This window comes from Bombina bombina, chromosome 2 (assembly GCF_027579735.1).
Source record: "Bombina bombina isolate aBomBom1 chromosome 2, aBomBom1.pri, whole genome shotgun sequence".
NCBI classification, from domain to species: Eukaryota; Metazoa; Chordata; class Amphibia; order Anura; family Bombinatoridae; genus Bombina; species Bombina bombina.
Genome location: NC_069500.1, coordinates 709,313,878 through 709,326,989, shown reverse-complemented (window position 1 = coordinate 709,326,989; position 13,112 = coordinate 709,313,878). Strand labels below are relative to the sequence as shown.

Sequence of the window (13,112 nt, the reverse complement as noted above, 5' to 3'; positions counted from 1 at the left end):
CCCCAGTATGGGAAGACATTTCAAAGGAAACCTCTAAATTAATAGATGGTCCTCTGCTATTAGATCCGTGCCTCTGGTTATCTCATATAACTCCCAGAAGATTTTCTTTTGTGCAAGATAAACTCTTTAATATAGCAAGTAACAGCTTTAAAATACTTATAGCTAGGAACTGGAAAAGTACTACCATCCTGACTACAGCGCAATGATTGCAAGAATGTAATCATTCCATATTACTAGAGGAATACCACTACATCGAACAACGGAAGCTAGATATATACACACAACTTAAGATACTCTGGGAGGAATATTTGAAAGATAAGTTCAACCCAGGTACATCATAACATCTCTGACTAACAGAGTAAAAGGATTTCTGACTAGGACACACACAAGGGAACTTGAGATTTGTGAGTATGTAAGCGAAGAAAACTTAATGGCTTTAGGCAACGCATTGTTATGTCACAGTAGGTAGCCTAAACACTTAGATAAATGGGAATATCGGAGGATGGACAAATATTATTGTTATATGATGAAAATGTTGTGTCGGACCACACATTGTGTTTCGTTTCATATGTTAATTATTTGTTTTCAATATCTTCTTTTAATGTATGTCACCTATACTGCGCGTGTGCAGGCTATACAGATGTAATCTCATGCAGACCTATAATAATGTCAACTGTATATGTGCAGTGTATACATTTTGCAAAATAAAAATATTTTACAAAAAAAAAAGACAGACAATGGGCAACTCACAGAGAGCACATTAAAATAGGGGATACATATACAACAAATGAATCATAAAAAAAGATTATATATCACAATAAATTCCATATTAGAACATTTTTTAAACCTTGTGATAACACCTATAATAAACAAAACAATTCCCATTCCCATCATCCCACTTGGTTGCGAGCTGTCCCAAAGAACCAATTTCTTAGAATTAGAAACTGTGATTTAGTATCAGATTATAAGGATCAGTCTAGTTTACTTAAAGATAGGTTTTGTGAAAAAGGATATAATGTTGCTAAATTGGAATTAGAGAGTCAGAAATATGGATAGAAGTACACTCTGGATAATAAATTACAACATTTAAACACACACGCTAGTGTACCCTAGTTTTCCTTGCTTTACCACTACCTTCCATAATAATCATAAAAAGATTTAGAATATAATTAAGAGGCATTGGCATATTTTAAAAGAAGATGAGGTTTGAGGACATTTATACCACCACAGATAATCCTTGAGTTTTATACAGGAAATATAAAAATCTAACAAATTACCTTGCTCCTTCTTTAATTAAAGGAATGAAACATATGAAACCCACTAAGCTGTTTCTACGTATGTGGAAAGTGTAAAGGTTGTAATTATACTAAGAGAACCCATAGATATTTTCAATACTCAGTTGCAGGTCAATGAATATACTATTAATGGTTTTATCACTTGTAAAACAAAAAGTATAATATACTTGCTGCAATGCAAATGTTAAATTCAGTACCTATGTCAAACAATTAGATTCCTGAAAACCAGGACTCTACAACACCTTAACAAAATAGATGAAAATCATGATGAGCATGGGGTGCACTTACATTGCAACAATTGTATACATTGTGATCAGGGGTCTTTTGTTTGGATTAGTATAGAACTCATCTCTCCACATTGGGGAGCTCAATGTAGGATTAGATAAGCAAGAATTGTGGTTGATTCACATTCTTAAACCATTTGGAGATTTGGGTTTGAATAAAGATATTAGCATTGCAGCTTTTGTTTAATTTAATTAAATGTATTTTTTTCCTGCACATATATTTGTTACCACTAGGTGGAGTACAAAAGCGACGTTATTTCACCTCCCTATAGCGCTGGTATTACGAGTTCTAGAAAGGCAGGCTTGTGCGGGTGATATGGTTGCGTTGAGCCCCATACCGCACCGAAATCAAGTGCTGCTGTTATGTGCTCGTGCACGATTTCCCCATAGACATCAATGGGGAGAGACGGCAAAAAAAATGTCTAACACCTGCGATCTCGGAATGAAAAGCTCCGTAACGCAGCCCCATTAATGTCTATGGGGAAAATAAAACTAATGTTTAAACCTAACACCCTAACATAAACCCAGAGTCTAAACACCCCTAATCTGCCACCCCCAACATCATTGCCACCTACATACATTTATTAACCCCTAATCTGCCGCCCCAACATCGCTGCCCCTACATAATGTTATTAACCCCTAATCTGCCGTCCCAACATCGCTGCCCCTACATAATGTTATTAACCCCTAATCTGCCGTCCCAACATCGCCGCCACCTACATAAAACTATTGATCCCTAATCTGCCGCTCCCGATGTCGCCGCCACTATATTAGAGTTATTAACCCCTAAACCTCTGGCCTCCCGCATCACTACCACTAAATAAATCCATTAACCCCTAAACCTAACACTAACCCTAACGTAACCCTAAGCCAAACACCCCCTAACTTTAACATAATTAAAATACAGCTAAACTAAAGTTACAATTATTAACTAAATAATACCTATTTTAAACTAAATACAAACTTACCTGTGAAATAAAACCTAACCTGCCTTACACTAAAACCTAACATTACAAAAAAAATAAACACTAAAATTACTAAAAATAAAAATAACTAAATTACATAACGAAAACAAACACTAAATTAAAAAAAAAATAAGAAACAGATTATCAAAAATAAAAATTACACCTAATCTAATAGCACTATCAAAATAAAAAAGCCCCCCCCCCATATAAAAAAACCCTAGCCTACAATAAACTACCAATGGCCCTTAAAAGGGCCTTTTGTGGGGCATTGCCCCAAAGATATTAGCTCCCCCCAACAGTAAAACCCACCACCCCCACAACCAACCCCCCCCAAATAAAATAACTATCTAAAAAAACCTAAGCTAACCATTGCCCTGAAAAAGGCATTTGTATGGGCATTGCCCTTAAAAGGTCATATAGCTCTTTTACATGCCCAGACCCTAAACTAAAAATAAAACCCACCCAAAAAAACTTAAAAAAACCTAACACTAACCCCCGACGATCCACTTAGAGTTCTTAAAGTCCCGCTTGAAGGATTCATCCAGCCGGCGAAGTCATCATCCATGCGTCAGTCAATAGAATGAGAGCTCAATCCTATTGGCTGATTGGAACAGCCAATAGGATGAGAGCTCAATCCTATTGGCTGATTGGATCAGCCAATAGGATTTTAGCAGCTCTAATTCCTATTGGCTGATTGAAAGCCAATAGGAATGCAAGGGACGCCATCTTGGATTGTGTCACTTGCATTGAAGTTCCAGTTTACGGCGGCGACCGTATGAAGAGGATGCTCCACGCTGGATGTCTTCAGGATGGACCCGCTCCGCGCCGGATGGATGAAGATAGAAGATGCCACCTGGATGAAGACTGCTTGCTGCCTGGATGAATACTTTTTGCCGCATGGATGATGACTTCGCCGGCTGGATGGATTCTTCAAACGGGACTTCAAGAACTGTAAGTGGATCGTTGGGGGTTAGTGTTAGGGCTTTTTAAGGGTTTTTTGAGTGGGTTTTATTTTTAGTTTAAGGTCTGGGCATGTAAAAGAGCTAAATGCCCTTTTAAAGGCAATGTCCATACAAATGCCCTTTTCCGAGCAATGGTTAGCTTAGTTTTTTTTAGATAGTTATTTTATTTGGGGGGGGGGGGGGTTGGTTATGGTAGCGGTGGGTTTTACTGTTTGAGGTGGTGTTTTACAGGTAAAATAGCTTTTTTATTTTAAAAGGGCTATTAGATTAGGTGTAATTCTTTTTTATTTTTGATAATTTGTTTCTTATTTTACGTAATTTAGTGTTAGTTATTTTTTGTCATTTAGTTATTTTTTTTTTGTTATTAGATACTTTTTGTAATTTTTAGAGTAGTGTTAGAATTTTTTTTTTTTTTTTTTAGGGGCCAGAGAGGAGGTATGTTTATTAGGTTATAGTATACATTTATTTAAAAAAAAAACCACTAAATTTTCTCCTTAAAACCCTCTTGCTGGATCCTTCATTTTCTCTATGTGTGTAAAACTAAACATTTATATCTCTGGGAAATAAATGCATGCAGGGCCGCCATCAGGGGGTGACAGGGGTGACTACTGTCAGGGGCCCAATGAGCCAGGGGGGCCCCATGAGTCAAGAACTAAAAAAAAAAAAAAAAAAAAAATTTTTTTTTTTTTTAAATTTTGGCAGCCACCAGTGGGTACTACAGCAGAGTGCTAATTGAGCATGGGAAATGTTATTACAAGGAGTAAAGTATTAGCATTTGAGAGGATTTCTTAGTGTGCACTAAACCACTATGCGCAGTGTGAGACAGACTTGGCACTTTGTACAGTGTGTGCCTGAGTCAGACGGCAGATCACTTTCATTTGCGGAGGAGGTAGGACTTACTTAGAAAATGTTTTTTATTTCTTTGTGCAATTTTGGATTGTAACTTCAGTGTGGTAGTAGTTGTTTGGTGGGGCTAGAGGTCCATAAAAACACATTTTTTTTAGCAGCAGCGTATTTATGATTATTTGACAATGCTGTAGAAATTCTATATTTAAAACCATGCAGAAATGTTTCCTCCTCAATACACAAATGGTAGATGCCCTTTTGGCAGATATGCATTATATATATATATATATATATATATATATATATATATATATATATAATATTACATTCCAGTTTACTGCCCCTTTATGCAAGGACTTTCCAGATGCAAGGAGACATTTTATCTAAGATTTTTACATCTGCATAAAATGTTATATTCTTAGACTAAGATTGCTCAGTGTTTGAAATGAGACAGGTTAACTTAAAACTGTTCAGTTTACACTACAGATGACTTAGTTTTGAAATACATACCAACAAGCCTAAATCCTGCATTTAACCAGATCTAATGGTATGAGTACCACAGCTTATGGTCCCACCAAGACCATATAGAGTACAGCATTTTCAAAATCCATAAGTACAGCTGACAGCTGGGAAAATTTGTACACTATATTTGAAGTGGTGCTCTTGGTTGGGGAAAATGGGGACAAAACAAACAAAAAAACATATGTCAACCTTTTAAAGGTACTTTTCTTCATCTATCCATCTACCCAGCTCATTAATGTACAATTTTGAATTCACAGAATTATTTTTGTTTGCACATTTACAAATATGATTCTTTAAAAAGTGATCTCTTAATTTCTAAAAAATTTTTTATCATGCATGTCACTGTTGATTTAGGTGATGCAAGGTGCATAAATGTTTCCTCCTGTGAGTGTTTCTGTGGGTGTCTGTGTTTATGTCTTTGTGCTTTGGTTTGTGTCTCTATGAGTGTGTATGTATTTTTTATCTGTGGGTCTCTCTGTGGGGGTGGGTGTGTATGTCTGAGCTTTTTCTGTGGTTGTCTCTGTGAGGGTGTGTGTATGTTTGTCTTTGTGCATTTTCTCTGGATGCCTCTGTGAGGGTGGGTGTGTATGTCTGTGTTTTCTGTGGATGTCTCTGTGAGGGTGTGTGTGGGTATGTATGTATGTCTGTGTTTTCTGTGGATGTCTCTGTGAGGGTGTGTGTTTTATGTGGGTGTCTCTGTGAGGGTGTGTGTATGTCTTTGTGTGTTTTCTGTGGATGTCTCAGTGAGAGTGTGTGTATGTATGTCTTTCTGTGTTTTTTATGTGGTTGTCTCTCTGTGTGTGTATGTCTTTCTGTGTTTTCTGTGGGTGTCTCTGTGTTTGGGTGTATGTCTTTGTGTGTTTTCTGAGGCTGTCTCTGTTGGTGTTTCCTTGGGTGTATGTGCAAGTTTGAGTGTGTGTGTCCATTGTCTGTTCCTTTTTAGGACATTTTGACCTTACTACTAATTATTCACATCTTTCTACAGACTTTGAGACTAACAAGACCTTTCCGGAAGTAACCAATCCACCATTTAACCTTTAAATTATTGTTTAGGCAGTTCAGGGCCCTTCCTTTCAGCCACTGCATGCTGTTGTCATAATTTAGTTGTCATCTTCCTTTACAAAAAGATAATCAGAACTCCATATTTTTTCTAAATCTCCTTTTTTTTTTTTTTTTTACAAAACTATAGTTTACCTCATTACTTGTCAGGTCAATGTAAACAAGTGCTAAGTGTCTGTTTGGGTGTCTGTGTCTGAGTGTGTTTCTTTGCGTGTCTGCTAGAGTGTCTATATGTGAATCCTTATGTGTGAGTTTGTTTGTGTGTTTCAGTGTATGAGTGTGTCTGTGTGTGTGTATGTTACTACCTTTACAACATTTCCAAGTTTAAATAGACAATTAAGAATAAAGTGCATATACATTTTAGTCACTTGGTCAAAAATTGCACATGTCAAAGGAGGGGGGGGGGGGGCCCTGATCAATGGATGAGTCAGGGGCCCCGAAATTCCTAGTGGCGGCCCTGAATGCATGTATAGGTTATTTGACCGCACTGAACTGTAAAAGTCATACCATGGAACTCATTTAAATATTTATTTACATATTTTACAAAAGCAAAATAAAAAAAAAAAAAAAAAAAAAGTTAAATATGTAAAAACGTAAAGTGCCAGGTGACCTGGTATCTGTGTACATGAACTATATAGTTGGATTTTCTGTGAGGATAATACACAGAGCGTGCAAGACCGGAGCTAGTCTCTTCTCACATAGAACACATTGTATCCAAGTTCACTTAGTCCTCCAATAAGCAAAATCCATAATGGAATAAACACAAAATATAAGTTCATATTTGCAAACTTTTCCAGCTTGGCACACAGAGCTAGGCAGAATGCCAATTTCAGTAGCATAGCTGTAAGATACCACGACTTTTTCTTCATGTTTTGCGCATTATTCCTAGGATCGTAGCCAGATCTGCACTTTCCAGCCATCTTTACAATCAGCATGACGATAAGTATGGTGTCAAATATCCAGACTGGAATAAAGATGATAAACCAGCTCCAGGGGGCCTTCTCATCCAGCTTCAACACCAACATAATCAAAAAGAGTAAAGTAAAAAGCCAGGTGAGCAAAACTCTCTGTGCCAGGGACATTCTCATTTAAACAGATTTAGCGGGAACTTCCAGCCTAAAAGAAGTGATATATTTGCCCTGTGCTCAAGATGACGGACATAGTCTCTAGCACTCCAGCATCCACTAGAGCAAACATATTGACACCAACTCAGTTTATCCACAATGTTAAGAAAATGTACTCGCCAGACTGTAAGCGGCCATCGATTTTTTTCGCGTGTTAGAATTTTTTTAATGTGTAGTTTAGTTTAATTTAATTGGTAGTTAGTTTGATTTTAGTTTAATAATTATAATAGTTTAATTGTTAGTTTAAAATTAATTTATTTAATTTGACAGGCAATTTTTAATTATATTTAAGATAGGGAAATTGTAATTTTAATATAAATTAAGGGGTTATTAGGTTTAGGGTTAAAAGTTTATTTTAGTATATTTCATTGTGGGGGCTTGCGGTTTAGGGGTTAATAGGTTTATTATAGTATATTTTGTTGTGGGGGGTTTAGGGGTTAATAGGTTTATAGCGGCGGTGTGGGCAGACGGCAGATTAGGGGTTAATAATATTTAAATAGTGTTTTTGATGCAGGAGGGCGGCAGTTTAGGGGTTAATAACTTTATTATAGTGGCAACTATGTCGGGGAGTGGCAGAATAGGGGTTAATACATTTAAATAGTGGTGGCGATGTCCAGAGCGGCAGATTAGGGGTTAATACATTTATTATAGTGTTTGCGATGTGGGAGGGCCTCGGTTTAGGGGTTAATAGGTAGTTTATGGGTGTTAGTGTACTTTGTAACACTTTAGTTATGAGTTCTATTTTACATCTTTGCAGCGTAAAACTCATAACTGCTGACTTTAGATGGTGGTGCGGTTCTTGTGGTTATAGAGAGTGTACCGCTCACTTTTTGGCCTCCCAGGCAAACTCGTAATACCGGCACTATGGGAGTCCCATTTAAAAAGGACTTTTTTAAAAGTGTGGTACTGACGTTGCATGACAGGCTAAAAGGTGTGCGGTACACCTATACCGACAAGACTCGTAATAGCAGCGTTAGGGAAAATGAAGCGTTATGGGCCATAACGCTGCTTTTTCACTCATAACGCGAAACTCATAATCTAGCTGTTAGTGAGTTGTTATCTATTGTTGTATACTTACCCTATATTTTCCTTCCATATTGTACCTGTTTGAGATCTCAGAAGTTATCTTGATGGGAAGATTAAGCATCTTTTTGCCACAAAATTGGAAGCACCCAATTTACTAAAATGTGTAATGTTCATGGGATAATTCTTTATCAGACCAATCCTGGCCAGTAGTCTTCTTATCCCGGCATCAGGGGGAAAGATAAAGAAAAATCAAAAAACAAAATTTAACAGGAATGAGGTAGGACAGACACAACAGCAAATAGTTAGATCAGAACTCTGAGAAATAAGTTGCAAGGCAAAGGAGTAAGTCACACGGCAAAACAGGAGACAGCAGCAGAAAGCTGAACCAATAAATTAGAGCACCAAATATAGAAAGTTACTAGGCAGAGCAAGGTTCAGCAACAAGATGATAGTCCAATCTTCCTGAGGACAAAGTTGTTAAGCAGAAGGGCAGTCAATTAGGCAGGGCAGGGTTCAGCAGCAAGTAGTCAGTCCAAACGTTCAGAGAGCCAAAAGGTTAATCAAAAGGGTAGTCACTTAGGCAGAGCAATGTTCAGCAGCAGGTAGTCAGTCCAGTCTTTCAGAGTGCCAAAGGGTTAAGCAGAAGGGTAGTCACTTAGGCAGAGCAGGGTTGAGCAGCAGGTAGTCAGTCCAATCTTTCATAGTGCCAAAGGGTTAAACAGAAGAATAGTCACTTAGGCAGGATAGGGTTCAGCAGGAGGTAGTCCAATCTTTCAGAGTGCCAAAGGGTTAAGCAGAAGAGTAGTCACAGGTCAGAGCAAGGTTCAGCAGCAGACAAACAGTCCAAATAATTGTAATAGAGCACCCAGGAGTACACGCCGTACAATTACAACCTAAACTAGAGCACAGAGAATAGTAGGAGGCTACCTTAAAGGGACAGTCAAGTCCAAAATAAACTTTCACGACTCAAATAGAGCATGCAATTTTAAACAACTTTCCAATTTACTTTGATCACCAATTTTGCTTTGTTCTCTTGGTATTCTTAGTTGAAAGCTAAACCTAGGTAAGCCCATATGCTAATTTCTAAGACCTTGAAGGCCGCCTCTAATCTGAATGCATTTTGACAGTTTTTTATCACTAGAGGGCGTTAGTTAATGTGTTTCATATAGATAACATTGAGCTCACACACATGAGTTACCTAGGAGTCAGCACTGATTGGCTAAAATGCAAGTCTGTCAAAATAACTGAAATAAGGGGGCAGTTTGCAGAGGCTTGGATACAAGGTAATTACAGAGGTAAAACGTGTATTATTATAACTGTGTTGGTTATGCAAAACTGGGGAATGGGTAATAAAGGGATTGTATATCTTTTTAAACAACAAAAATTCAGGTGTTGACTGTCCCTTTAACGAGAGCTCTGAAGTTGTGCTCTTTCAATGCTCGTTAAAGTGAATGTAAATTTTGATGTTTAAGTGCCCGGTTTTTAAAACTTTGATTAAAAACAGGGGCACTTTAATTCATCAAAATTTACATTTCACTCCTGTTGTGACAAAAAACTTACCTTTTAAACTTCACAGTAGCTGCTGCTTCCTCCGGTCTCACAAGCCATTTCTGATGCCAGAAATGATTGATAGGTCATCCTCCAATCACAGATTCCCCCCCGGGGGATTCAGTGTCTGATTCACTGCTGTGATTGGAGGAAGCCAGATACCTCATTTTAGACCCAGGAAGAGGCTTTGAAACAGGTGGAGGAAGCTGGAGCTGCTGTGAAGATTAAAAAGTAAGTTTATTTTCACAACAGGAGTGAAATGAAAATATTGATGAATTAAAGTGCCCCTGTTTTTAATCAAAGTTTTAAAAACCGGGCACTTTAGCATCAAAATTTACATTCACTTTAACTTCAAATGCACTCAAAGAAATGCATTTACTTTCAACTTGTAATACACCCATTATTTACGATACGTGCAAAGAGCCACGCTAAACCCTGTATCACTCGCACGCAACAGCATGCCACTCATAATGTAGCCCATAGTGTAAAGGGTTGTGAATGGTATCAGGATAAAACAAACTTCCCACCAAATCTTTTTTTTTTAAACTAATTATCAGGATGCCAGAGTTAGACCCTAAATGCCCTAGGGGTGAAATCAGGGCATTTTAGGGGCAAATGGTTGGTACTACTGGATAGAGTTTAGATTTAAATTGAAAGAAAGCCAGAACATGAAGAGACAGAAGTATAGACTTCAAAAGGGAGGTCCACTACACAAAGGGGTTGATTTATCAAAGGCTTCGCAAGCCTTTCGACCCCCACGACTGCAGGTTCTCATAAGAGAACCTGCAGTCCGTATTTAACAAGCAGCGGCCATCAGAATAGTGGTCATCAGCAAAATAGCGCTTGTGTGTAATGCTGAGGAATCCAGAGGAATTCAGCCAGCCTGAGGCAAGCTGAGGCGGACAGGGGCACATATATGCGCCCCTGTCTGCCGCAGCTTGATAAATCGACCCCAAAATGCACTTGGAAACTCTGATGAAGTACACATGTACATACATTTTTGTACTTATGGTGTGCAGGGCCGCCACTATAAATTTTGGGGCCCCTAACTTAACCATTGATCAGGGCCCCCCCTTTGACATTTGCAATTTTTGACCAAGTGACTAAAACGTATATGCACTTTATTCTTTAGTGTCTATTTAAACATGGAAATGTTGTAAAGGTAGTAACATACAAACACACAGACACACTTATACACTGAAACACACACACACTCACGCATAAGGATTCACATATAGACACTCTAGCAGACGCAAAGAAACACATTCAGACACCCAAACAGACACTCAGCACTTGTTTACATTGACCTGACAAGTAATGAGGTAGACTACAGTTTTGTAAAAAAAGGAGATTTAGAAAACACAATATGGAGTTCTGATTATCTTTTTTGCAAAGGAAGATGCCAACTAAATGATGACAACAGCATGCAGTGGCTGAAAGGAAGGGCCCTGAACTGCCTAAACAATAATTTAAAGGTTAAATGGTGTATTAGGCGACTTCCGGAAAGGTCTCAGCCTCAAAGTCTGTAGAATGATGTGAATAATCAGTAGTAAGGTCAAAATGTCCTAAAAAGTAACAGACAATGGACACACACACACACACAAACTCAAACTTGCACATACACCCAAGGAATCACCGACAGAGACAGCCTCAGAAAACACACAGACATACACACACACAGAGACAACCACATAAAACACAGAAAGACATACATACACACACTCTCACTGAGACATCCACAGAAAACAAAGATATACATACATACATACACACACACCCTCACAGAGACATTCACAGAAAACACAGACAGACATACATACACACACCGTCACAGAGACATACACAGAAAACACAACATACACACCCACCCTCACAGAGGCATCCAGAAAAAAAAAAAACACAAAGACAAACATACACACACCCTCACAGAGACACCCATAGAAAAAGCTCAAAGACATATACACACACCCTCACAGACATCCACAGAAAATGCACAGACATACACACCCACCCTCACAGAGAAACCCACAGAAAAAAAAAATACATACACACAAAAAGAGACACAAACCAAAGCACAAAGACATAAACACAGACACACTCACAGGAGGAAACATTTATGCACCTTGCATCCCCTAAATCAACGTTGTGTGACATGCATGATAAAAAAAATGCAGAAATTAAGAGATCACTTTTTAAAGAATCTTATTTGTAAATGTGCAAAAAAAAATAATTATGCGATTCAAAATTGTACATTAATGATCTGGGTAGATGGCTAGATTAAGAAAAGTACTTTTAAAAAGTTGACATATGTTTGTTTTTCCCCATTTTCCCCAACCAAGAGCACCACTTCAAATATAGTGTACAAATGTTCCCATCTGTAAGCTGTACTTATGGATTTTGAAAATGCTGTACTCTATATGGTCTTGGTGGAACCATAAGCTATGGTACTCATACCATTAGATCTTATTAAATTCAGGATTTAGGCTTGTTTGTATGTATTTCAAAATTAGGTCAGCTGTAGTGTAAACTGAACAGTTTTAAGTTAACCTGTCTCATTTCAAACACTGAGCAATCTTAGTCTGAGAGTATAACATTTTATGCAGATGTAAAATTCTTAGATAAAATGCCTCCTTGCATCTGGAAAGTCCTTGCATAAAGGGGCAGTAAACTGGAATGTAATATATATATATATATATATATATCCTATATTATAAAAGGCCAAGTGTATTTGTCTGAAGCCTTCATGCACAGTAGAGACTGCGCATGAGGACAAACACACCTGGCCTTCTAACTGTCTTCCCCCGGCGTCGCGTGTGGTGGAGTGGGCGTGACCGACGGGCGTGGTGTGGGCGGGGTCCAGGCGTGGCGTGGGAGTGACTGGGCGGGGCCGGTCATGACATGGGCGGGGCCGAGCATGACGCGGGCGGGGCTGGGCGGGGCCAGGTGCCGGTTGTGTGGCTGTGCACAGTGAGTAAGACAGAGAGCTCTAAAAAGAAGGGGATAGGGAGAGCAGAAGAGGGGGATAAAGAGAGGGGGGAGAGTGAGCAAAAGAGATTGGGGAGAGTAAGCAAAGGAGAGGGGGGAGATAGCACAAAAGAGAGGGGGGAGATAGCACAAAAGAGAGGGGGGAGATAGCACAAAAGAGAGGGGGGAGATAGCACAAAAGAGAGGGGGAGATAGCACAAAAGAGAGGGGGGAGAGAGCAAAAAAGAGAGGGGGGAGAGAGCATAAAAGAGAGGGGGGGGGAGAGAGCGCAAAAGAGAGGGGGAGAGAGCGCAAAAGAGAGGGGGGAGAGAGAGAGCAAAATAGGGAGAGAGACAGCAAAAGAGAGGAGGGGAGAGAGAGAGCAAAAGAGAGGGGAGAAAGAGAGAGCAAAAGAGGGGGGAGAGAGAGCAAAAGAGAGCGGGGAGAGAGAGCAAAAGAGAGGGAGAGACAGCAAAAGAGGGAGAAAGACAACAAAAGAGGGAGAGAGACAGCAAAA

The 13,112-nt window shown here is 38.9% G+C and overlaps 1 protein-coding gene across 1 annotated transcript; it reads right to left on the bottom strand.

Annotated features, from left to right (window-relative positions):
- Positions 1-6,527: 6,527 nt before the first annotated feature.
- Positions 6,528-7,021, bottom strand: LOC128647957 (transmembrane protein 60-like). The gene has a single exon (XM_053700635.1). It carries the CDS (start codon positions 7,019-7,021, stop codon positions 6,617-6,619), a length of 405 nt encoding a protein of 134 aa, XP_053556610.1. The 3' UTR covers positions 6,528-6,616.
- Positions 7,022-13,112: the final 6,091 nt, after the last annotated feature.